This window comes from Mustela erminea, chromosome 19, assembly GCF_009829155.1.
Source record: "Mustela erminea isolate mMusErm1 chromosome 19, mMusErm1.Pri, whole genome shotgun sequence".
NCBI classification, from domain to species: Eukaryota; Metazoa; Chordata; class Mammalia; order Carnivora; family Mustelidae; genus Mustela; species Mustela erminea.
Window position 1 is genome coordinate 11,768,816 of NC_045632.1, and position 27,150 is coordinate 11,795,965.

The 27,150-nt window shown below is 44.3% G+C and overlaps 1 protein-coding gene across 1 annotated transcript; it reads left to right on the plus strand.

The window, feature by feature from the left end:
• Positions 1 to 9,988: 9,988 nt before the first annotated feature.
• Positions 9,989 to 26,035, plus strand: ZNF582 (zinc finger protein 582). Its single transcript, XM_032326142.1, has 6 exons — positions 9,989 to 10,015; positions 10,755 to 10,929; positions 10,984 to 11,189; positions 14,639 to 14,765; positions 15,020 to 15,115; positions 24,403 to 26,035. Exons 1-6 carry the CDS (start codon positions 9,989 to 9,991, stop codon positions 25,722 to 25,724), a joined length of 1,953 nt encoding a protein of 650 aa, XP_032182033.1. The 3' UTR covers positions 25,725 to 26,035.
• The last annotated feature ends 1,115 nt before the right edge of the window (positions 26,036 to 27,150 follow it).

A 27,150-nucleotide genomic window follows, 5' to 3' on the forward strand; every position in this document is an offset into this window, starting at 1 on the left:
CGACACTGGAAAACTGTTCCTGTGTAAAAAGTAGAAGGAACACAAGGAAAATTGCAGTTGGTTTTGTGTTTGAGTTTTGAAGTTCTGATGATGTCCCCCCTTGCCGTTTCAAGCCGTACAGAAAAACCTTATGTAAGTGAAGACGTATCAATTTCCAGGTTTTTGCAGCTGTTTCTACATTTCACAAGTGTATAGAGATTGGGTATCTTTAGCCTGAAAGCGTGTGGTAACATTTTTCTTTTCAGCCATTATCTCTTAAGTTTCTTTTGTTGGCAGAACCCTCTATGAATCTTGGCGGTGGTCACTAAGTGAATCAAATTTACTTTGATATATATAAGAAATACAGTTTCCAATTTCAAATTGATAATCAACAAACATGTCTGCCCAGCATCTAAGTTTAATGTCATAAACTACATAATCTTCGGAAGTAGAAATAAATACAGAATCCTCAGAGACAGAAGGACCCATTTAGGGGCGCCTGGGTGGCTCAGTGAGTTAAAGCCTCTGCCTTCGGCTCAGGTCATGATCCCGGGGTCCTGGGATCCAGCCCCGCATCAGGCTCTCTGCTCCGCGGGGAGCCTGCTTCTGCCTCCTCTCTCTCTGCCTGCCTTTTTGCCTACTTGTGATTTCTCTGTCTGTCAAATAAATAAATAAATAAAATCTTTAAAAATATAAAAAAAGGACCCATTTATTTTGTCTTCAGTTGTCACAATGAAGATGCAATCCATTTATTTTTTCATTGGTTAGTACTGGAGCAAGTTTAAATCTATGGTGTATTTTAATTTTTTAAGAAGCAGGGGGTTAAACTTCTTCTTTTTTTTTTTTTTTTTCTTTTTTGGCTATGGATGTGTAATGGCTCCAGCACTATTTGTTGGAAAGGCTAACCTTCCTCCATTAAATTGCTTTTGTACCTTCATCAGAAATCGGCTCAGGGGTGCCTGGGGTGGCTCAGTCGGCTAAATGTCCCGTTCTTGATTTCAGCTCAGGTCACGATCTTAGGGTTGTGAGATGGAGCCTGCTTAAAATTATCTCTCTCTCTCCCTCTTCCTCTCCCCCTCCTTCCTGGTTTCTCTCTGTCTTTAAAAAAAAAAAAAAAAAAAAAAGAAGGAAGAAAGAAAAGAGAAAAAAGAAAAAAATAAGTTCAGGTATCTAACAAGGACTTATATCCCAGAATATGAAAAGAACACTTAAAACTGACTAACACAAATGACAATTTAAAAATGGACAAAGGGGGCGCCTGGGTGGCTCAGTGGGTTAAGCCGCTGCCTTCGGCTCAGGTCATGATCCCAGGGTCCTGGGATCGAGTCCCGCATCCGGCTCTCTGCTGAGTGGAGAGCCTGCTTTCCTCTCTTTCTCTCTCTGCCTGCCTCTCTGCCTACTTGTGATCTCTCTCTGTCAAATAAATAAAATGTTTTAAAAAAATTTTAAAAAATGGACAAAGGATTTGAATAGGTATTTCTCCAAAGAAGATACACAAATGCTCCATAAGCACATGAAGAGGGACTCAACATCCATTGCCCTTGAGAAATACAAATCAAAACCACAATGGCACACCACTTACTACCCATTGGGATGGCTACAATCAAAGTTAAATAACAAGTGTTGGTAAAGATGGGGAAAAATTTAACCCTCACAGTGTTAACGATGGGAATATGATGCAGCTACTTTGAAAAACATTCTAGAAGTTCCACATAAAGTTAAGCATACAGTTACCCTATGATCCCAGCAATTTCAGTCCTATGTACATACCTAGGAAAAATGAAAACTTAGATACATGCAAAAGTTAGTACAGAAATGTTCATAGCATCATTATTCATAGTCGGCAGAGTGTAAACCACCCAAGTGCCTGTTACTACTCACCCATAAAAAGTGATAAAAGCAATGTAGTGCCAGTATACATGCCACATGGATGAACCTTGAAAACTACACTATGTGAGAGGAACCAATCACAAAGGACCACATATTGTATGAGTCTACTTATAGGAAATAATTAGAATATGCAAATTCATTAAGACAGTATTTTAGTGGTTGCTTAGAGCTGATGGGAGGACATAAAGAATGACCACTAATGGATACAGATTTCTTTTTGTGATGAATGACAAAAATACTTTTAAGTTAGACTGTGGTGAGTATACTATATTATGAATATAATAATATTATATTAATATATATAATATAATATATATTAATATATTAATATTAATATATTATGAATATAATAAACCCATTAAATTGTACACTTCAAAGAAATTGCATGGTGTGTGAATTATATCTCAATACAATTGCTAAGAATTGTTAAACATTATTAAAATTGTTAAAAATTAGTTGAGGGGTGCCTGAGTGGCTCAGTCAGTTAAACGTCCCACTCCTTTTTTTTTTTTTTAAGTTTTTTTTTTTTGGGAAGATTTTATTTATTTATTTAACAGACAGAGATCACAAGTAGGCAGGGAGGCAGGCAGAGAGAGAGAGAGGAAGAGAAGCAGGCTTCCCGCTCAGTGGAGAGCCCAATGCGGGGCTGGATGCAGGGCTCAATCCCAGAACCCTGGGATCATGACCTGAGCCGAAGGCAGAGGATTTAACCCACTTAGCCACCTAGGCACCCCTAGACGTCCCATTCTTGATTTCAGCTCAAGTCATGACCTCAGTTGTGGGATCAAGCCCGGCATGGGTCTCTGCACTGGACGTGGAGCCTGTTTAGGATTCTCTCTGCCTCTCCCCCTGCCCCTGCCTGGCTTGCACCTGTGTGCACTCCCTCTCTCTCTCAAAGAAAAATAGTAACTGAAAATAAAAATTAGTTGGGTATATTTGTGTGGGCTTACTTCTGGATTCTCTTCTGTTTCCTTGACCTACGTTTATATCCCTTGGTCTCTGCTACCTGGTCTTGATTACATGTCTGTTTACACATTGTCTTGCACCAGTGGAGTTAAGTATTGGTGTTGGGTAATTTCTCCCACTTTGTTCTTCTTTGCCAAAATTATTTTAGCTATTTTAGAGCATGATTATCCATGTGAATTTTATAAAAAGCTTATCTATGTCTACGAAAGACCTTGCTTTTATTTCCTTCTACTTGGTTTGGGTTCATTTTTGCTGTCCCAGTTTCTTGATGTAGAAACTTAGAAATAATGACTTGAGACCTTTCTTTATTTCTAATGTAAGCATTTAGTACTATAAAGCTCCCTCTTAGTACTGCTTTAAATGCATCAAACATAATTGGTTAAGTTATTGTAAAGACAACCTACACTCTTCCTCTTGTGTTTCTCCTTTACTAGTCATCTTAGTATCCTGACACCAGAAATGTGAGGGCTTTTCTCCCCCCAACATCAAGCAATTCCGCAACACTAGCTGAGTGCCCTAAAATGTAGCTCAATTCTGACCCAATGTGCCTGAGTTTAGCATCACAGCGCAGAGATTAAGGGCTCAAGTCCCAGTTATAACCAATGCTTCTGACCAATGAGCTATAATTAGAGGTTCCCATGACCCCCTTCAAAAGTTTGATTAATCTGTTAGAATGGCTTACAGAGTCAGAAGTTTACTTACTATTTATCCATTTATTATAAAAAGATACAGTAAAGGATACAGATACTTCCAGATGAAGGGATGCATAGGGTACAGTATACAGAAAAGGCCCTTTTCCTGGTACATGACAGCCGCCTTTCTCTGTGCCCTCACATGGTAGAAAGGACAAGGGAGATTTCCAGGGCCTCTGTTCTAAGTGCACTAAACCTATTGATGAGGGCTCTGCCTAGTGATTTCATAGTTTCCCAAAGGCCCTCCTCCTGATACAATCACAATGGGAATTAGCTTTCAACACATGAATTTTAAGGGCCATAAACATTCAGTCTATAGCACTGATGAAATGCGTTCTGTTCACCAGGAAAGAAAACCTCTATATGGAAAGTAAACTCAGCGGGTTTGGTGTATGAGGCAGAGCGGAGTTCAGGATGCCACTCAAGTTTCTAGTATGAATAGGCAGTGATGGCAGGTGGTTTAGTTGCACAACTCTGTAATTCTGGTTAAAACATGCACAGTTTGGGGCGCCTGGTAGCTCAGTCAGTTGAGCACGTCTGTGATCTCAGGGTCAGGTCATGATCTCAGGGTCATGAGATTGAACCTTCCATCAAGCTCTACATTCAGCAGGGAGTCTGCATGAGATCCTTTCCCTCTGCCCCTTCTCCTGCTCCTCTATCTCTAATAAGTGAATAAATCTTGAAAAAGACACAACATACACACAGCTTTCTGAAATAAGGTCACGAAATCATAGAGTGAATAGGGAGAGAGGGAGAGAGAGAATTTTAAGCAGGTTCCATGCCCAGCTCAACCAACTGAGCCATGCACATGTCCCTACTCATTCTTTTAAAAGAGCCATGTAGTATGTACAATTTTTTATAGACTGTGAGGAAAACTTTAATAAATCTTCAAAGTACAAATATTACAGATAACATTGATTCATCACACTTTACAGCATAACAAATTGCAAACAATGTACATGCATTTTTAGATATCCACATAACGTTCTACAGAAAAATAACAATTACAATTTACAGTATGAAAACAACTTCTGAGCATAATAAAAGGTAGAATAAATGAAAAACATTGGTTGGCCTCAGTACATAATAGAAACTAGCTACATGATAAGAGTATTTTCTATTTAAGATTCTATCCCAGATACTGCCCCTAAAATGATACTCAATATTTCCACTTGCGTGTCTCACAGTCATTTCAATCTATCACATTCCTAACCACCCATTCTTACCTCCAAAGATGCACCCCTCTCGGGTGTTCTATCTCAGTTAAGCACATTCGTTCTTCCTGTTACTCAGCTCGGAGTTTCCTCACATTATCTTTCACTTCTCCTGTTTCTCCTGCTATTTCACCCAATAAACCAGCCAATCCTGTCACTCAACCATTAAAATATACACAAAATCCAGGGGCGCCTGGGTGGCTCAGTCACTAAGCATCTGCCTTTGGTTCAGGTCATGATCTCAGGGTCCGGGGATGGAGCCTGCTTCTCCCTCCCCCTCCTCCCCTGCTCTCTCTCTCACAGATGAATAAAATCTTTTAAATAAATAAATATATATACACACACACAAACCTTTCTCTCCTTATCCTCTGGTGCCATTCTGTTCTCAGATTAGGCCGAGGTGGACATTAAGCAGAAGAGGGAGATGGTGGGCCTGGAGCCACAGTCACTTATGGGAAATGTAGTACTTACCCCACAAGTCAGGACTAGCTGAGAAGGCAACTCAGTTCATCTACCTGTGATCTGAGTCCAGTATGGCCACGCCGGCTGGCTACTGAACCCACACCTGGTTGGGGACCTGCAGCATGTTGCGGCTTTGTGTCCCAGCTCGTATTTGCTCCCAGTGAGGTCGTCCCTCTGCCTAATGCTCAGAGTCTCGGAGGCGCAGGCAACCCACCCACCCTACAAGTCTGACCAAAGGCCCTGATGTTAATTCTATCCCCTGTGGTCATTTCTTGGAAATGTCAGCCTAGCACAAGCCTGAAATGGGCCAGTGACCTTCTTCTCCGGGAACCATCCCGCCCTCTCCTCCAGGGGCCAGCTCAGACTTTGTTCGGTTCTGGTTCCATGAGAGCTTGTGGCCTCGTGATGTCATGAAGCAAATGTCTGTCTCCAAAGCTTTCTCTAAGGTTCCACCATGCTGGCTCCTCTACAACTCAGAGGGCATAGGGAGACTTTCCCCCACCCTCAGATTCCGAGTTCTTGTTTTGTGGAAATACCAACTCTTCTTCCACACTCTGCCCCAGAAATTCTAGTCACTCCGGCTTCCCAAACTGTTGGTTTGTGTCAACGTAGCAAATCGGTGCTCTGCCTTGGTTCCTCCTGTTTACTCTGTGGTATGTAATAGGTCTTCGGAGAGAAAGCCATTGCAATGATAGGATCTCATTTACGTCCGTTCTCTCAGGGATCAAAGTCTTGCACTACTTGTCAATATCTGAAAAGACTTGTTTCCTACACATTATCTCGTTTTTTGTTAAGAGCATGATGGCCGGTTTAGTGCAACTACACTATCATTGTTCAAGGCAGGGAACCCTCCCAGTGTTTTGAGCGTTGCCCTTTTTTCTTTTTTGGCACAGGAAAATTCCCATATTCATCGTGCACTTTCCCTGTTCCAGTCCTAGAATCAGACACGTCTCCAAGAAGCTTTGGTTTCTTTTACTGGAGAATGGTATTTAGAAACCAAGGTCTGGGCACTAGGTTTTTATGTTCATTACTCTGGGGCAACACTGCTTCCAGGCTCATTCACCAAATAGAAACAGAAAATATAAAAACACATTTTTAAAAAGACTTTATTTGACAAACAGAGGCCACAAGTAGGCAGAGAGGCAGGCAGAGAGGAGGAAGCAGGCCCCCTGCTAAGCAGAGAACCCAATGCGGGGCTCAATCCTAGGACCCTGGGATCATGACCTGAGCCAAAGGCAGAGGCTTTAAACCCCTGAGCCACCCAGTTGCCCCAAAACACATTTTTGAAAGGAATTGGTAAGAGTTTAATGAGGAAGTTCAAGCTTTTTCTTTTTTTTTAGAAGTTTTTGATTTATGGAAAAACTGCAAAGATAGTTCAGAATTCCCAAACACCCGGTACCTCTGTCCCCTACTATTAACATCTTATGGTAGTATGGTACTTTTGTTATAATTAATGAGCCAAAATTGATACATTACCAACTAATGTCCATACTTTATTCCTATGTAATTTTCATAGTTTTTATCTACTGTCCTTTTTCTGTTCCAGGATCTAATTCAGGATACATTGTTTTTAGCAGTCATGTCCCCTTAGGCTATTCTTGGTTGTAGGGTTTCTCAGACTTTCCTTGTTTTTACTGAACTTTATAGTTTTGAGGAGTTCTGGTCACATATTATGTAGAATGTTCCTGAACTGGTATTTGTCTGCTGTTTTCTAATTCTACTGTGGTTATATGTTTTGGAGAGCAAGACCACAGAGGTTAAATGCCTTTTTAATCACATCTCATCAAAAGTATGCACTATCAAAATGATATCACTAGTGATGTTAACCTTGATCACCTGGGTGAGATAGACACCCACATTTTAAAAAAAGATTTTATTTATTTACTTGACAGACAGAGATCACAAGTAGGCAGAGAGGGAGGCAGAGAGAGAGAGAGGAGAAGTAGGCTCCCTGCTGAGCAGAAAGTCCGATGTGGGGCTCGATCCCAGGACCCTGAGATCATGACCTGAGCTGAAGGCAGAGGCTTAACCCACTGAGCCACCCAACTGCCCCAACACTCACATTTTTAATCATGAGATTATATCAATCAATCACAGCTTCTTTACCTTCCATCAGCCCTTATTTATCTCTCTTGTGCCACAGGAAAACACCAGCTCCCATCAATACATTTATCGAATGCTACAATGCATACAGACTTGCTTCCAAATCATGACACTCATGTTATTATGAGAACAATTTCTAAATTAGTTCAGAAGTTGCTTGAAGTTTTTTGGTTTTTGTCTTTTGTATATTATCTGATATATACGAGGTTGTAAATATTCTCCTGTCATTTGTCTGTTGCCTTTGCTTATGGTGTCCTTTGCCATAAAAAAGTACTTTTTAGTTTTACATTCTCATTGGTAGCAGTCTTTTCTTTCAAGTCTGGATTTTTCATCATCACTAGAAAGTCTTTTCACACATCCAGGCTACAAATGAAGGCAACTCTGTATGTTTCTGGTACTTGTATGAATTTAAACCTCTGATCGATTTGGAGTTTATTCTTTTGCATGATGTGAAGTATGAATCAAATTTTACTTTTTTTCCTAAATGACGATCTAGTTATTTAGTTATTCTCCAAGGTTATTTATTAAAAGGTCCATTTTTACCCCAGTGAATTTCCAACTATTATACACTAAATTTCCCTCTGTATTTGGTAGTATTTCTGACTTTCTATTTCCTTCTGCTGTCTGGCAATTCAAGAGCCAATACCAGAAAGTTATAATCATTTAAAAATTTTTTTTCTAGGGGGTGGGTGGTCGGGAGAGGGTGATGGGGTTATGGACATTGTTGGGGGTGTGTGTGCTGTGGTGAGTGCTGTGAAGTGTGTAAACCTGGCGATTCACAGACCTGTACTCCTGGGGTTAAAAATACATTATATGTTTATAAAAAATTAAAAAATTTAAAATTTTTTTCTATATTTAAATTTTTAAATTTTAAATTTTTTTTGGTATATTTAACACACAGTGTTACATTAGTTGCAGGTGTACGATATAGTGATTCCACAATTGAATACATTACTCAGTGCTCATCAAGATAAGGGTAGTCTTAACCTCCTTAATCTGTTTTGCCCATCACCAGACCCACCGCCTCTCAGATAACCATCAGTTTGTTCTCTATATAAAGAAGAGTCTTTTTGTCTCTTAAATGCCACGTTAAGAATAAAATTATATGGTATTTGTCTTTCACTTAGCATCATCCCCTCTAGTTACATCCATATGGTTGCAAATGGCAAGATTTCTTTTTCTTTTTCTTTTTTTTTAAAAGATTTTATTTGACAGACACAGCGAGAGAGGGATCACAAGCAGGAGGAGTGAGAGAGGGAGAAGCAGGCTTCCGGCTGAGCAGGGAGCCCGATGCAGGGCTGGATCCCAGGACCCTGCGATCATGCACTAAACCGAAGACAGAGGCATAACGACTGAGCCACCCAGGCGCCCCAAGGTTTCATTCTTTTTAATGGCCCAGTAATGTTCCGTTATTGTACATATACCACACCTTCTTTATCCATTCATCTAAATTAGACAAAGTTTTTAGAATGCTTTATTTTTTTAATACTTTATTTTTTTTAAAGATTTTATATGAGAGAGAGAGAGAGAGATGAGGGAGCGCACACATAGGGAGAAGCAGGCTCCCCCCTGAGCAGGGAGTCCGACTGGGGGCTCGATCCCAGGACCCCGGGATCACGACCTGAGCCGAAGGCAGAGGCTTAACTGACTTGAGCCCCCAGGCGCCCCTGAGGTTTTTTCCTGATGCGATCTCCACCCACGGCGCAGGGCTCCCACTCGCCGCGCGGAGACCAGGAGGGGACAGGGTGTTCCGACCCGCCAGCGGGCGCCCCCGGCACGCGGCAGCCCCTGGCAGGGTCCGCCCGCCGTCCGGCTTCTCTTGCAGAGGACTCCTGGCATCCGGCACCTTACTTTCGCTCGGACATTACCGCCGCTTGTGCACTTCCGAGAGGGAAAACACGGCCGGCATTTTTATTGGGCTCGAGCTGCGCTTCCAGGTTAACTCGGAGGACCGGACCCTCGGGAAGTGTGCGACGACTCAGACGCTTCGGAGCGGAGGACGCACCGGTCACCCCGTCGTGTCATTCACAGGCCAGCGACATATCGTTAGGACGTGTCCTAAGAGCAACAAGGCCAGCTCCGGCGCGGGAGCGCCCGGCTCCGGCGGCTCCGGGACAGCGTGGACGGGAAAGAGGCCTCGTCCCTCAGGCGCCTCCCCGGCCGGGCCAGCAGCGCGCGGGCAGCCCCGCCACAAGCGACCGCGGGGGCTCGCGCGGCGCAAACACCCGGGGCTTCTCCCGCTTCCTCACACCGAAGTCGAGCCGCGCGCGGCGCCAGAGGACGCGGCAGAGCTGCCACCCACAGCGGGAGACTGGACAGCTCCGGCGGACGCGCGGGGACGGGCGGGCGACTGCGGACCTTCATGGCCACACTGGCGCAGGGATCGCTAAAATCGACAGTAAAATTGGTGTCGACAGTAAAATTGGTGTCTGGAGTATTTTGGCTCACCCCGCGCTCTCCTTCCCGAACCACGTTTACTTGGAAACAGACGATAACGTTTAAAAGTGCCGCTTCCAGTCCGGGACGAGAGAAGAATTAGGCACAAACAAGTCAGCTGCAAAAGACTGGGATCAGGGGACAACAATCGAAAAGGACTGCTGCCACGAGCAACTCCGCAGTCTCACTTTTATTGGATAAAAAACAATAGCCATCAGAAGGATTGATGAAGGTCAAACGTTAGACATGTCTCGCAGGCAAGCAAGGAGGAGGGTAAGGTTTATAGTTAACCAAGCACATTCAAAGGACTCATCTAACTAACAACGGGCACTTCTGGGAAGAGAAAGGAGCGACAACGAAAAAGGCAAGCAGGCGGTTTTCGTTCCATCCTGAGCTGACCCAGCGTTCCCGGGTGCTTGGCTTCCCTGAAGCAGGCAGCGTTCCGCCCTGGGCGGGCCAGGCGACCCGGCTGCCCCGCTTCTGTGAAGGGGCGGGGTTCCACCCTCAGCAAGCCGGGCATCCCTAGCTGCCCAGCTTCACGGTCATATATCGTCCTTCTCCCCAAAGACCTGTTGTCAGTATATGGATTTCTTAAGGCCATATCTAAATGTGTTTGGCAACTAGTAAAATCCTCCAAGGGTTACAGTTTAAGTAACAAATTGTTCCGAGGGGCAGCAGCAAAAAGGAGCGCTAAGGGGCGCCTGGGTGGATCCGTGGGTTAAAGCCGCTGCCTTCCGCTCTGGTCATGATCCCGGGGTCCTGGGATCAAGCCCCATATCGGGCTCTCTGCTCAGCGGGGAGCCTGCTTCCCCCTTCTCTGCCTGCCTCTCTGCCTACTTGTGATCTCTGTCAAATAAATAAATAAAATCTTAGAAAAAAAAATAAATAAAAGTAGCTCTCAGATAAGCCCGGGCTTTTTCCCTCCTCCGAAACTTCTGGTAAAACGACTGCTCCACGGAAGTGACGACTGAATAAATGACATTTCACAGACGCTGCGACCCTCTCCCACGAGCGTGTACCCAGCGTGCGCCGGTACCACTCACACCCAACGACGGTCCCGAACCGCACACGACGCCCGTCGTCCCGCCACCTGAGAGCCGAGCGCGGCACACGCGCAGGCGACGCGCACACCGGCTCGGGGACCCCAGACTGCAACGCGCCCCCTCGAGCACTAGGCGCCGCCACACGCGGGCACGCCCGCGCCCCGCCCACCTCGAAACTCCGTGAAATCCGGCCTTGAGGCTCGGCTGTCCCTTCGTGCCTGGAGACTACGTTTCCCAGAAGAGACTGCGGCGACGACCCACTCGCGAGGCAGCATCGGCGGTGCTTTGTGCGCCTGCGCCATCTTCCGGCTCCAGGCGACTGGCCCGCCGATACCGAGGAGGAAACGCAGCCGGGGCTCCGCGGAGTGCGGCCACGGTGGCACCTGAACCCGAGGAGGCGGCAGGTGAGGGGCTTTGGAGCTTGCCAGGCGCACCGGGGTCCCTGCGGGAGCGGGCGCCACGGCCGGGCGGGTCTCGGGGCGGGGAAGAACCGGAACGTCTCGCCCCAGCGTCGGTGTCCGGCTTTCCGGGCACTGGACTACATTTCCCGTCGGCCTCCGCGGCGCGCGCTCTACCCGAGCGCCCCCTTTCCGCGTACAGGCTCATAGCCCCGGTGTCCGGACCCCTTATGTGGGTGTGAAGGGTCCCCGACTCCCAGAAATGCTGGTGGATATTTACAGCCTTTCCTACGCGTGCCTTTTCTTTTTCTTTCTTTCTTTCTTCCTTTCTTCCTTCCTTCCTTCCTTCCTTTCTTTTTTTAAATGTGGAACAAAGTCTTGTTGCATGAGATTCTCAAACAGTTGCAAAGACCTCAGAGTATTGAGCGCGACTCGTTCAGAAGCCCATGCTTCAACTTGAGACCGTTTCAGATGATCCCGTACTTTTACAAGTTGTGTCCGACGGTGGGGAAATGGTTGAGTAAATCACGGGCCGCTCGTGTCATAAGATGTGATAAACCTGTTACAGATAATGTTCAGGCAGTGGTCACAATAAGAAAAAGGGTGTGTTACCTGTTCCGCAGCGATCAGTTCCTTCATTTACGTGTTTCCTAGAAGTAAATATTTGTAACGTGCCGGGCGCTGCTCTGCGTTCCTTTGTAGAACGCTGCTGGTTGGGTGACGAGCTCGCCAAGTGCTTGAATGACCTCGTTCTTCATACTTGGATTCTTTTTTTCCAGTTCTGTTTTTAAGCCCATGTGCCAACAGGTGGGGCGTTTGGCCTCTTTTGCAGAATGTTCTCATGTTGTGTAAAGACACCACTTGTTAACGTTTCCCCACATAATTTTCGACAGTTGTCTGTGTTCCATCATGAGGCTCTGCCAACAGTGATTCAGCCAGCTGCCTACCTGTAGACTTTTATGTACTCATTTTTGTTCTGTTTTCCAGTAAATTTTGTGCACACAGCTTTGCTCACTGTTCGTCTCTGTGCAGGAGCGCACTTATGTGATGGTAATGGAGCCATCATATCTGCCCATTGCAACCACACTCCCTCTGTGGGCTCAAGGCAGGGTCCACAAAGTGGTGTCCACCAGGCCTTAGGTAGGGCTGTAAGGTTCTTCGTTGTCGGGGGCAGCTATGTACATAATACGCAAGATGGCGCTTGCGCCTCCGGCCAGGCAGAGGACCTGCACACCACCTGAAAGATGATTGGCTATGCCCAGAACAGGAAGCCCGTGGACACTGCGTGCTTTCTATCATGCTAAGCTTGATCATGCTTCCTTTCACGTGTACAGTCTGCTGATTGGAGGAGAGAGGATATAAATAGGGGTAAACATCCGGGTAAGGGGAGAATAATAAAGATTCGCAAGCTTGTCAATCCGTGTATCCTGGTCGTTCTTGCTGGCGAGAGCGACACTTCGTGAATTTGGAAGTTGGGTAAGGAGCCAGGGAGGTGTTACACTGGGGACATGACACAGTTAAAGGGTCTATTTCTGGGAAGGCTTCAGTGTGGGCTGCGCTGATGCCGGATTAGGCAGACTGTGCTCCCTGGCTTGAGGACAGCCTTGCTGGGCCTTGGGACACCATGTAGTCTTAGTCACTGCACCAGGACTGAGCATCCCCATCACAGATCTGCATCAGTAAGAAGGTGGGATTCCCTGGATATTTAGGGAAAGTGGGAAGAAAGGGCCACTGTCTCATTGCGACAGCTAAAGTTATGCTTCCTAGAGTTGGGTAAGGGCCACAGTGTTCCAACTCTAGTTTTTGTGGGGAGTGAGGGGGTAAAAAGGTGGGGACTTGTAACCATGGCATTCTGGGAGCTGTAGGGCAAGCTTGGCTTCTCATGTTTGCTCTTTCCTCCCCCAGCTCTGCCATCTCAGGACTCTGCCCTTCCCAAGAGAGGAACCAGGAGGAGGACCCATCAGCCCATGAAATTCTTAAAGTCATGTCCCTTGTGAGTTTTAAAATCATGTTAATATTTGCTTTGTTTATCTTGAAGCCTCCCACCTGGGTTTCATCCAAGAATCCTCTTCTCAGAGGTCCCCATTTTAGTGACTAAAAAGACCAGGCAGCTAATTTCCTCTCCCACTGCCCCCTCCACTCTGACCAATGCCCATGGGTTCATTCTGTGTAGCATTCCGTATCTTCTGATGGTGTGATGTTCTGCCAGGAGGCTAGATAAAGCAGAAACACATTTCCTTGATAAAATAAAAACCGAGGCTAGATGAAATGGAGATGAATGCTTATGAGGGATATGACATGGAAAAGCATGGGGATAGGTCTTGCTTGGTCTCAGTTTCAGTGTGAGGCACGATCTCCTGCTTTGGGAGGGATTGGTGATTGGGTGTGTAATTGAGGCTTAGCTGGGTATCTGTGGGGGATTAGATGCCAGATTTAAGGTCCGGTTTGAGGTCGGACAGGGCATTTGGGTCATTCTATAGCAGCTTCTTCAGCTTGAGAACGAGAAGGGTGCAGATGTGAGGGCATTGTGAGGTAACCTACTAGACGGATGAGTTTTTCAGAATCCTGATAGGCTGAGCTTGGAAGAGCCTTCAGAGGTCTGGTCCAAACTCTGCATCCAAAATAAGAGGGTGGCTGAGTCATTTCGTCGCTTGATAGAAAATTGTACAGCTAATAAGAGTAATCTTCATTTACGATTTTTCCTATAGGAAAAAAAAGCAGAATGCTTTGATATGTTTTAACATAATGATGACCCCTTTTTTTTTTTTTTAAGATTTTATTTATTTATTTGACAGAGAGAGATCACAAGTAGGCAGAGTGGCAGGCAGAGAGAGAGGAAGGGAAGCAGTTTCCCTGCTGAGCAGAGAGCCTGATGCGGGGCTCGATCCCAGGACCCTGAGATCATGACCTGAGCCTAAGGCAGAGGCTTTAACCCACTGAGCCACCCAGGCGCCCCTGATGAACCCATGTCTTCAGCTAATTCTCAGTGTATATGAGAATCCTATTTTCCAAGCTAGAAAACATTTCTTTAATAAAACATTTGAGGGTAAGTCTATCAAAATTTGTTTTCTTTTGTTGTTATTGTACAAAAGTAGAAATTACAGGTCTCTTGTTGAGAATTTGTGGTACACCAAGGACAGAGTAGGCGATGTGGTCTGCTACACTGCTTGTCACAAGTGGGGAAACTCCCACTTGGTTGAATTTTAATTTTCCTCTCAGATCTGTGTACAGAGCTTGGGTTTGTAGGAAAAAAGGAGTGCTCAAGAACATCTCGACGACACTGTTTTACTCATGCCCGCCCTCTCTGGTCACCTGCTCACACTGGAGGCCTCCAGCCCCAACCTTCTTTTTCACCAGAACGCCCCATTCCTGCAAAGACCTCCTCCGTCTCCTCTCATCCTGCCAAGTAGCATTTCCTTGAAATATGCCAATAACACACCTGCCTGTTGTTTCAGGATTCAGACCTGTTCAGGGACGTGGCCGTAGTCTTCTCCCGAGAAGAATGGGAACGGCTGGCTCCCGCTCAGAGGGTTTTGTACAGAGACGTGATGCTGGAGACCTATAGCAACCTGGTCTCACTGGGTAAGACGGCCTGGCCGGCTAGTTTCTATGTTACCCTTGGCAGATCTGTTCCTTATCCATTTCCGGGGACCTGTTGAGTAGTCAAAGAGCAGCTACCTGGGCTGCTGCTGAATCTGCCCCCATCCTCGGGTGACTGTCACATCTTCCTCTGGGCTCTCCTGCAACCACCTCTTCTGCTCACTGATCAGGTCCTGGATCCGAGTTCCGGGGTCCCACATCATAGCCTGGTGACGTGGTTTTTTTCCCACCTCCAGGTCTTGCCATCTACAAACCTGACGTGATCTCTTTCTTGGAACAAGGCAGAGAGCCCTGGCTGGTAGAGGAAGCAGCAGGAAGAAGCCGGTGTCCAGGTGAGTGAGGCCTGTGTGGGAAGACAGAAGCCATCACAGATAACCGTCTGGTGGGTGGACGAGAAAAGAGGACCTTTAAGTAGAACATTTTCCCTCCAAGATGCCAAATTCAGAGGCCAGGTGCCAGTTACCATCTTTGTAGCTTGTTGGCAGCATTTCACAAAAGTGGTTCTTCTTTTCTTCCTGAAACATTTCTGTGTATTTGGGTCATCGCTACTTCCTCATTAAACCTCCTTCAGCGTCCTTTGAGGGGATTTTCCCATTTTCTTTAAATATTGGAGCCCCCCCCAGGGCTCATACTTGGTTGTCTTCTTTCCTGTTTATTTTTCCTTCCCGAGGATCTTCTCCATTACCATGCTGTAAATACTGTTTGTGCCTGTCTTGTCCAGTACAGAGCCACTGGCCCCATGTGGCTGTTGTACTTTAAATTAATTACCATTAAGTACATTGAAAAAGATCAGTACCTCAGTTGCCCTGCCACTGTTCAGAGGTTCAGTAGCCCGTCTGTGGCTTGTGCCCACCGCCTTGGACGGTGCAGACAAAGAACGTTTCCACCCTCGTCAGCTGCCTTCTCGTCATGCCCACTTAGTTTTCACTGGGGATTGAATTTAGTAAGTCCAGAAAGGAGTCCTTGATCCTCCCTAACAATTTGCTCTTCCTTTTCTTTCACACTCCAGTAATTGGATGCTCAATTCTTCTACTTGCTCAAGTCAAAAACTCTTAAAGCATTCTTGACTTTTCTTATTCGGTCTGTCAGCAAGTGCTTTTGACTCTACATTGATATATGGCCAGAACTTAACCACTTCTCATCGATACCACTGGCACCATTCCGCCCACGGCGCCATCATCTCTGGATAGGACTCCTGCAGTAGCCTCCTCCATCCCTCTGCTTCGGTCTTGGCCCACTACACTGTATTGTCCACACAGCAGCCAGAGGGAGCTCAAAACTTCAGTGCGGGTGTAGTGCATCTCTGCTCAAGACCTACTAGCAAATTCCCATCTCACTCAAGAGAAAATCCAGAATCGATTACCGCGGCCTCGAAGCCTCTATCTGCCATCCAATACAATAGCCACCAGCCACATGTGCTGTTTAAATTTTAACTTTAAAATTAAGTAAAATGTAACATTCCACTCCATGAAGCCTGTAGCCACATTTCTTTCTTTCTTTTTTTTTTTTTTAAGATTTTATTTATTTATTTGACAGACGGAGATCACAAGTAGGCAGAGAAGCAGGCAGAGAGAGGAGGATGCAGTTTCCCTGCTGAGCAGAGAGCCCGATGTGGGGCTCGATCCCAGGACCCTGGGATCATGACCTGAGCCAAGGGCAGAGGCTTTAACCCACTGAGCCACCCAGGCACCCCTGTAGCCACATTTCAAATGCTCCGTAGCCTCGAATCGCTAGTAGCCTCGAGTCACCCCACCAAATGAGGGTACCGTGGAACATTTTCAGCATCATAGAAAGTTCGTTGGCCTGTGTTGCTCTCTGGTCGGCCTCCCGCTTCCTCTGGGATGTCCTCTCCTGCTTCTCTCCTTGTGGCTCATTCCGCTCCAGCCACACAAGCCTCTCCGCTCTTCTTTAATGTAGGAGCTGGCAAGTGTTTTCTTGTTTCAGGCCTCGTGGGCCCTGTGTGATCTCCATCAGGGCTGCTCCGCTCTGCTGCGGCAACCTGAGCACTCGGCCAAGGCTTTGAGGCTGAGAGCGCGTCCTGCCTCAGGGCTGCTCCCTTGCTCTTCCCTCTGCCTGGGGGGTTCTCGCTCTGGACGCAGGTCCTCAGTTTCTGCAGTGTTGACACGATGTGGTGGTGGCGGACGGGGGGCGGGCATCCAGTGGACGGTGGGGTGATGGCAGCCTCTGTGGCTTTTACTCACTAGTTTCTAGGAATCCTCTCCCTCTTCAGCTGTGACAGAAATGTTCCAGATATGGCCTGATGACCCCCAGGGTCAAAGTCTTCCCTTACGGAGAACCAGAGTTCAAGTGTGACGACACGAGACCAAGAATGTGTTGTTGTTGACAAAGTTTCCACCAAAAACACTTTTAACCAAATGCAGTGTTCTGTCAGAGGATGTCAGGTGGGGAAGGAGGAACCAAACGTTACGGACGCGGTGGGTTCATCCATACGGAGGTGGTAGTTGGCCCCTGGGAGCGAGCGAAGTGGGGTGCAGAGTGAGCATCAGGAGAGAAGATGTGGGGGCGCCTGGGTGGCTCAGTGGGTTAAGCGTCTGCCTTCAGCTCGGGTCGTGATCCCAGGGTCCTGGGATCAAGGCCAGCATCCGGCTCCTTGCTTGCAGGGAGCCTGCCTCCCCCTCTGCCTGCCACTCCCCTGCTTGTGCGATCTCCCTCCCTCCCTCTCTCTTTCTCTCTCTCTCTGGCAAATAAATAAATAAAATCTTCTAAAAAAAAAAAAGGAGAGAAGAAGAGAACAGATGTGCTACTTCTGTCATTCAGTCTGGCAGCACATGTTTGTTTGAGGGGCTGAGTTTTATTGACTTCTTTGATCTGTGGGTGTACATCATAATCAAAGAGGATGTCCCCCTTCGACATTGTACATAAGTCTCCTGTGATTTTTCCTAGCGCATTTGTGCTGCTGACAATGATCCCTGTGGGGTATCCTGCGTGCCAGACAGCATCTCTCAGTATCTTCCGGTGGTCATCCATTTATGCAAACAGCATCTGTTAACTAATATCTTTTTGCCACTAATCTGTATAGCCACCTTTATCATCCACTCTGTTAACCTCTGCATCTGTTTTTGGACTTCCTGTTCTGTCTCATTAATCTCTTCATCTGTGTGTCCAAAAGCAGTTTTCATTATTGAAGGTTTTGAGTATCTGGTAGACTAGTTCCTCCTCATTCTTATTTTTCAGAATATTCCTGGCTCTCCTCCTTTATTTTTCCATCTGAACTTTCAAATTAGAATACCGGTTTTAAAAAAATCATGCCGGGGTGCCTGGGTGGCTCGGTGGGTTAAAGCCTCTGCCTTCGACTCAGGTCATGATCCCAGGGTCCTGGGATCGAGCCCTACATCGGGCTCTCTGCTCTGTGGAGGATCTGCTTCCTCCTTTCTCTCTCTGCCTGCCTCCCTGCCTACTTGTGATCTCTCTCTGTCAAATAAATAAATAAAATCTTTAAAAAAATAAATAAATAAAAATTAAAAAAAATAAATCATGCCATTATTCTTACTTGAGATCACAGTAAATTTACAGAATGAAGAGAAAACTTGTCTTTTTATTGATTTTTATCTCTTTAAGAACATGATGGGTTTTTCCCTTCATTTATCTCCACCTCCTGGTTGTCCTAAAGTTTTGTTAGTATGGATCTTGTACATGGTTTATTATATTTATTGCTGGGTATTATTTATTTATTGCTGTTTCTGGAAATGGGGCTCTTTCATCACTATTATAACCCAACCAGTTGCGTTTTTTATATGGCAGAAACCATTCACATCTTCAGATTAATTTTGTAGTTAACTCAACGTGCTGAATTTTCTTATTATTTATAACAGTTTTTCATATAATACTCTTGAGCTTTCCAAGTAATCAGTCACATCATCTGTAAATGATGATAATCTTTTTGCTTTTTATAGCTCTTGGGGTTTTTTTTTTTTTTGCTCAACTAGAAAACTGATTATGTAGTACCTTGAACATTGTTAATGGGGGTAGTTTACATCCTAATCATGTTCTTGACCTTAGTAGGAAAGTTTTTTGTGTCTTTTCATTAAGCATAACATATCTAGGAATGAAAGAGAGATATTTTATTTGGTTAAAGAAGCATCTGCCTTTTCATATTAAATTTTCTTTTTTTAACCTGTGAAGTCTGAGTTATGTGAATTGATTTCCTAATACTAAACTCCTAATACTGAACATTGAATCTAAACATTCAAATGTTGCATTTCTTGAGTCAGTTGTGGTAATTTATATTTTTTCCTGGAAATTTTTCTTTTTAATTTTTAAAAAAATACTGTAAAATACACATAAGAAAATTCACCTTTTAAACCATTTTAAAGAGAATAGTACAGGGGCACCTGGATGGCTCAGTGGGTGGCACATTTGACTCTTGATTTCGGCTCAGGACGAGATCTCGGGGTGGTGATCGAGCCCCACGTCGGTCTCCATGCTCAGCGCACAGTTTGCTTGCAATTCTCTCTCTCCCTTTGCCCCTCCCCCTACTCGTGCTCTCTAAATAAATAAATAAAATCTTTAAAAATAAATACATAAGATAAAGGATATAGTACATTGGCATTTAGTACATTCAGAGTGTTGTGCAATGTCCCCATTATCTAGTTTCAGAATATTTTTATCACCCTGTGGTTCTCACCCCTTTGCTGCTGGCACACAGCTCTTAAACCCTTGGCGTCTCTGAGATACTAAGTGTCTTCTTATATGCTAATGAGATTACTGTGTTTGGGGACACCTGGATCACTTCAGGATGGGGGCTGGTTGAGAGCGAAACCAGTTTTGTAATTAGAAGGTTGAACTGTCAGCTCCATCCCCCAAACTCTGGAGGGACTGGAGTTTTGACTGAATCACCAAAGGGCAAGGATTTAATCAATCCTGCCTATGTAATGAAGATTCCATTTAAAAAAGTCCCTAAAGTACAGTGTTTGGAGAGCTTCTGGGTTGGGGAACACGTGGCAGTGCTGGGAGGGTGGTGTTCCTGGAGAGGGTTTGGGATCTTCACACCCCTCGCCCTGTACCTTGTTCTCTGCATTTCTTTCGTCTGACTGAGCCTGAGTTACAGCCTTTGTAGTAACCTGGCAATCTAGTAAGTAAACCATTTCCTCAGTTCTGTAAGGCATTCTGTCAAATGATGGAACCCCAAGAGGGGTTGTGGGAACCTCCAATTTACTGGGGTGGTGTGAGGGGGGTAAAGGGAATAGTGGTGGTCTGTAGCCTGAGCTCTTAACCTCTGGGATCTGATGCAGAGAGCCAGATCTCTGCAGCGAGCCAGTGTGAAAACAGACTTAATCTGTAGGACACCCAGTTGGTATCCACTAGAGTTGGAGGATTGCTTGGTGTGAGGGAGAAGCCCGCACACATTTTGTCACCAGAAGGATCAGAAGGGACATATGGGTAGTGGAGTTGTGTTGAGAGGTATGTCTTTCCTGAACACAGCCTACAGAAAGCCCCGTACTTACTTAGTCACTTCTGGTTGCCCTCTCCCGTCAGCCAGGCAACCTGTAATCTGCTTTCTATCTCCATGGAATTGCTTCTTATGGACATTTCACATAAATGGAATCATAGAATATGTGGCCTTTTGAGTCTGGCTTCTTCATTTAGCATCATGTCCTTTAAGGTTAATCTGTGTTGTAACATGTGGCAGGATTTCCTTCCATCTTAATGCACATGATTTTTTTCTCCATTCATCTGTCAGTGGACATTTAGGTGGCTTCTACCTCTTGGCTGCTGTGAATAATGTTGTAGTAAACATGGGTGTTGAGGTGTCTCTTTCAGATTCTCTCAATTCTTTGGGATATATACTCAAGTAGAATTTCTGTTTCATATGGTAATTCTATATTTAGAACACTCCATACTGTTTTTTTTTTTTAAGTTATTTCTTTTTTAGTAATCTACACCCAACATGGGGCTCAAACTCATGACCCTGAGATCAAGAGTTGCGTGTTCTTCTAAATGAGCCGGTGGGTGCCCCTCCATACTGTTTTCTTTCCTTTCTTTATTTTTTCTTAAGATTTATTTATTTATTTTGAGAGAGCGAAAGTTTATGTGAGAGCTGGTCCTGAGGGAGAGAATCTTTCAAGCAGACCTCCTGCTGAGCAAGTAGGTCTTGATCCTGAGATCACAACCTGAGCCAAAAACCAAGTTGGACGCTTAGCCGACTGAGCCACCCAGGTGCCCCTCCATATTGTATCTATAGTGATGGCACCGTTGACATTCCCACAATCAGCGCACAGTGGTTCCAGTTTCTCCAAATCCTCATCAATGCCTGTTGCTTTCTGTTTTGTTTTGATAGTAACCATCCTAATGGCTTTGTAGCCTTATCTTATTATAGTTTTGATTTGCATTTCTCTAATGATGAGTGATGCTGAGCATGTTTTCATATGCTTCTTTGCCATTTGTATACCTTTTTTGGAGAAATGTCTATTTAAGTCCTTTGCCAATTTTTGAATAGGGTAGTTTTTTTGTTGTTGAATTGTAGGAGTTCTTCATAGATCCTGGATAGTAACCTGTTGTCAGATACATGATTTAGAAATATTTTCTCTTGTGAAGATATACCTTTTTTTTTTTTACTTTTTTGACTGTTTCCTTTGATGCATGAAAGCTTTTACGTTTGAGGCAGTCTCATTTGTCGATTTTTGCTTTGTTACCTGGCCTTTAGTGCCATATCCAAGAAATCATTGCCAAATGCAATGTCATGACATTGCACATTCCCCCTATGCTTTCTTCTAGGAACTTCACATTTTTAGGTCTTAACATTTAGGTATTTAATCCATTTTGAGTTAATTTTTTTATATGGTATAAGGTAAGGGTCCTGCTTCCTTCTTTTGCATGTGGATATCCAGTTTCTTCAGAACCATTTGTGGAAGAGACTGTCCTTTCCTCATTGTGTTGTCTTGGCTCCCTAGCATAGATCATTTGGCCATATGCATGGAGGTTTGTTTCTGGGCTCTCTATTCTGTTCCATTTGTCTATACATCTGGCCTTTATGTTAGTACCACACTGTGTTGATTACTGTGGCTTTGTGGTATGTTTTGAAATCAGGAAGTGTGAGACCTCCAACTTTGTTCTTTTTCAAGATTATTTTGGCTGTTGGGATCCCTTCAGGTTCGGATGAGGAAGCTAAAATATCTTGATGCTGAGACTATATATGAGATTTTTAGACATATTTCTTCGGTTGTCCAAAACAGTGACACTAATGCTAAGTAATGAACTTTAAGGTACTCTGCCAGTTCCTGTCCATTAAGTTAACACAGAAGAGACCTCACTATTCTTGTTGTGATTTTGGAACTTAATAGGGAGCTGAACAGAAGCCAGAAGTCAGAAATTATGACTGTCAGTATTACCTTTGGATGCTTCCAACACAGTATATAGTTAGGGATGGCTTAATGTAGATGAGTGTGAAAGGGCTCATATAATAAACAACATCATACTTGGCCATAAATCAATACAACTGTGTCAGGTGTCTGTGATAGAAAAGTGGTGTTCTGGAGAGAGGAGTGTTTTTAGTGGCCTGTCCTCAGAGACAGCCAGGGTTTTTCCCCATATTGCCCAAAAAGCAATTTTTTGCCTTACTTTAATTCCTAAAACCAAATTCCCATTTGGGCATAGGTAAGCGTTCCCAGACTTGTCTTCTGTTTCTGCCAGGCTGGCTTTAATGGCCCTTGTTCCACTGTGATCTTCCGGCTGTCATTTATAGGATGGCAGGCGGATGTTGCTCGTCGTTGAGTAGGTCAGCCACTAATTCACGAGTTGCCATCATCATGGCCGATTCGAAGTCTGTCTCACTGGAGTTGTCAGACCACAGTGAATAAACCCAGAACCTTCCTTCTGAACAACCACACATGGTGTCTGAAAAAAAAAATCTATACTTTGTGTCTTCTTCACATAGTCTTGTTCTTACAACTTCATGTGGACGCATTGGGGTTATAGTACGAGGTTGTGAGATGACACCAGCGTCATTCCCACAAACTGATATTTCTTTCATAGACTCTTCATCATGTTTCATTGTCAAACTAATTTTTTATTCTAGCAGTTTTTCCTTAATACTTTCACAGATAACCAAGTGAATAGTGTTCTGTGATATGCCACTGTATGAAGCAGACCTGTTCCTATAAAGTATTCTTTAGTCCTCTGTCTATTGCACTTTTTTTTTTCTTTTTAAGATCTTATTTATTTATTTGGCAGAGAGCACAAGCAGAGGGGGCGGCAGGCGGAGGGCGAAGCAGTCTCCCCGCTGAGCAGAGAGCCCGATGCAGGACTCCATCCCAGGACCCTGGGGTCACGACCCGAGCTGAAGGCAGACGCGTAACTGGCTGAGCCCCCCGGGCACCCCTGTCTACTACACTTCATAAGCACATTCAAAAGCACCCATTTGCTCTCCCCACAGTTCCTTGCATTAAGCTATAACTAATTCTTTATTAGCCAAATGGGAACGGTTGCTGTGATTACATAAAACAGGCCGCTGCAGCTGAAACCACGTCATAGTTAAAACCAGGATCGAGTACACCATTTGACTTTTCCTTGTAGTCAGAATAGGCAGCAAAGAATGTTGCTCCAAAGAACTCGCCCCATTAAGTTGTGGCCTGATCCTCCAAACAAGGAACAGAGCCCTTCTTTTTCCGGGGTCACATTTAGGCAATGGAAAGGTCCCAGAGAGGCTGGTTTAGTAGACCACCAGGTCTAAGCCATGGTATTCAGTTGAACTTCAGAGATAGAAAGCATCACAGCAGGACACCACAGCTGTGTTACTGTAGCTTCCGGTAAAGAGGTGAGACCAGCCTCCCTGTCCTACCACTTCTCCTCCCAAGCAGATGTGCCATCGTGTACCCCTGGCCAGATGAAGATCCAGCCACCCTTCCCCATCATTTTTTAAAATCTCTTTATGGAGGTATAATTTATAGTCAATAAAATGCATACATTCTAAGTACAATATTTTGATGAGTTTGGACTCATCTGTGCACTTGCATAACTGTAACCACAGACTAGAGAACACAGTCACCACTCTGAAAACTTCCTTTGTGCACCTACACACGACTGCTCATTTTCCTAGCCCCAGGCACCCAGTGATTTCGTCTGTTACTCTAGATTGTATGTGTTTTCCAGGGGTTCATAGAAACATTCATTTTTTTTTTTAAGATTTTTTTAAAGATTTTATTTCTTTATTTGACAGACCAGCGAGAGAGGGAACACAAGCAGGGGGAGTGGGAGAGGGAGAAGCAGGCTCCCTGCCGAGCAGGGAGCCCGATGTGGGACTCGATCCCAGGACCCTGGGATCATGACCTGAGCTGAAGGCAGGTGCTTAACGCACTGAGCCACCCAGATGCCCTGAAACATTCATTTTTTAAAAAAACATGGTTCGGAGGTGATTCTGATCCATGCTAACATTTTAGATCTACTCTTATAACCTCCCTCTGACTACTTCATCTCAATTTATCATATTTCCTCTGTCTCTGTTCTACTTATCCATTTTCTAATTACCCAGCCACATTCAAGAGTTTATAGGTAGAATCATGGGTTTAAGTTTTCTGGTTTTCACTACAGAAGTTCCTTTTTCTGGAAATGGGGAGAAAACCAAATACTTGTTTTTTGTTTTTTGTTTTTTCTGTTTTTACAGTCTTGGAGTCCAAGTGTGATAGCCAGGCATCCTCCCCAGAGCAGCACATTTATGAAATGCAGTTACCACAGTGGGAGATAATGGAAAGCCTTACAAGTTACGGACTTGAGTGCTCGAGGTTTCAAGATGATTGGGAATGCAGAAGCCAGTTTGATGGACAACAGGGAAATGCGGATGGACAGCTGAGTCAAATGGCAATCAGTCGTGAAGAAATACCTACTTTAAACCAACAAACATCCTTTCCTTTTTATCAGAAAATTCATCCTGAAGAAAAACCTTATGGATATAACAAATGTAGAAAAGACTTCTGGCAGGAAGACTTCCTTATTAATCATCAAGACATTCATGCTAATGAGAAACCCTATAAATGTAAGGAATGTGGCAAGGCCTTTAAATATGGCTCACGACTAATTCAACATGAGAATATTCATTCTGGCAAGAAGCCCTATGAATGTAATGAATGTGGAAAGGCCTTCAATTCCGGCTCAAATTTCATACAACATCAGAGAGTTCATACTGGTGAGAAACCTTATGAATGTAAGGATTGTGCAAAGGCCTTTAGCCGAAGCTCGCAGCTGATTGAACATCAGCGAATTCATACTGGTGAGAAGCCCTATCAATGTAAGGAATGTGGCAAGGCCTTCAACAGGATCTCACATCTTAAAGTACATTTTAGAATTCATACTGGTGAAAAACCCTATGCATGCAAGGAGTGTGGGAAGACCTTTAGTCATCGGTCTCAGCTGATTCAACATCAGACTATTCATACGGGCAAGAAACTCTATGAATGTAAGGAATGTGGGAAGGCCTTTAACCAAGGCTCAACGCTTATTAGACATCAGAGAATCCATACTGGCGAGAAACCCTATGACTGCAAGGCGTGTGGGAAGGCCTTCAGGGTGAGCTCACAGCTTAAGCAACATCAGAGAATTCACACTGGAGAGAAACCCTATCAATGCAGGGTCTGCGGTAGGGCTTTCAAACGGGTCTCACATCTTACTGTACATTACAGAATTCATACGGGTGAGAAGCCGTATGAGTGTAAAGAATGTGGGAAGGCCTTCAGTCACTGCTCACAACTGATTCAGCATCAAGGGATCCATACTGAGGGAAAGTCCTGTGAATATAAGGGACGTGGGAGGACTTTACATTGCGATTCAACTGCTGGTCAACATCAAAGAATGCGTAAGAAGGAAACCCAAAGGAATATAATAAATGTAGAAAAGCCTTCCATCAGCACTTACCCTTTACTAATCATCAGAGAGTTGATGTTAGCAAGCAGCCATATCAGTGGAAGCAATGGGGAGAGCCCATTAGCTTAGGCAAGGCCCAACTTACTCCTTAAATTTTGGAGAAAGACTTGAAAAATGTACTGCAAATGGGAATGTCTTCATTCAAGCTGTCCTTTATCCTGAGTCGTAATGTTCATAATGAAAAATTTTATGGTTATAAATTGTTTAGACCATGATTATTAAAGAAGCAAGGAAAGGTTGAAAAAGATTTTGTCCCTAACATATTACAGGATCACATTTATTAACCACACTGTAATAATTTTAACAACAGCCAAAAGTTTGTTTTTTTTTAAAGATTTTATTTATTCATCTGTAAGTGAGCGAGCACAGGCAGAGGGAGAAGCAGGCTCCCCGCTGAGCAAGGAATCCAATGCAGGACTTGATCCCAAGACCCTGGGATAATGACCTGAGCCGGACACAGATGCTTAACCGACTGAGCCACCGAGACATCCCAACAACAGCCAGAAGTTTTAATTTTCTTGGCGATTAGAAAGAAAATCCAGCCAAATTACTCTTGGGTTCAACTTTTTTTTTTTTTTTTAAAGTAGGCACCACACCCAATGTGCACCTCAAACTCATGACCCTGAGATCAAGAGTCACATGCTCTACTGACTAAGCCAGCCAGATACCCCATTACTCTTGGGTTAATAAAGAAATAAATCATGCAAATTATCATGCATGATAATGAAAAGAACTATCACTGAGAGATTTATATTCCAGGAGTTGTAGGATGTGGACAAAGTTACTCAGAAGAATTTGTATGGTTTTTAAATGCATGGAAAGCATGAAAACCTGAAAGATTATCCTCAAATATATTAAATGTACTATTCAAGAAGCCAGAAAAGACAGTCCCAAACACTAAGGCAATGAAAGAACAAATTGGTACAAAATAAAAATAATGAAATTAGAAACTGGTTATCTTACAATAATCTCAGTTTTTATTTCTCCCTGACCCAAGAATAAACAAAATTTAAGCTAGTACTTCTCGATTTCCATGTTGTTTTAGATTATCTTTCATCACTTCCGTCACAAACAGAAGGGGCTTGTTGGCTACATAGCACCCGTACCCGATTCCCCTTCCTTACTGGCAGCATCTGTGTCTTGCCTTATACTCTGATGGTATCAGATGCTAACTTTTCAGCTTCTTATGCAGCTCAGGATGGCCTGTATGTTCCAGGGATCTGTAGGGACTTCTGAAGAATTTCCTCATTCAGAAGATAGATCTATTAGGAAGACTCCCTCTCCCCTTTTCTGCTTTTAAATATTCTCCTGTGAAAGCATAATGCCCACAGCTGTTGAAGCCATGTTGGAACCAAAAGGAGAAAACTGAATAGCTCAGAGGAGCTGACCCAGAGCCACCAGGCCAATTTTGGAACTCTCTGTGAAGCCTTGTTACGTTTAAAAAGAAAAGAAACCTTTATTGCTGAAATTACTTTTAGTTGTTTTGTAAACATGT

Excerpts from the sequence above, each read along its gene's own strand:
- ZNF582 (XM_032326142.1), top strand. The coding sequence starts at position 9,989 with ATGTCTCGCAGGCAAGCAAGGAGGAGG. Across the intron at positions 10,930-10,983 it reads AGCACTAGGCGCCGCCACAC|GCTCGGCTGTCCCTTCGTGC; the intron begins GCGGGCACGCCC and ends TCCGGCCTTGAG. Across the intron at positions 11,190-14,638 it reads TGAACCCGAGGAGGCGGCAG|GATTCAGACCTGTTCAGGGA; the intron begins GTGAGGGGCTTT and ends CTGTTGTTTCAG.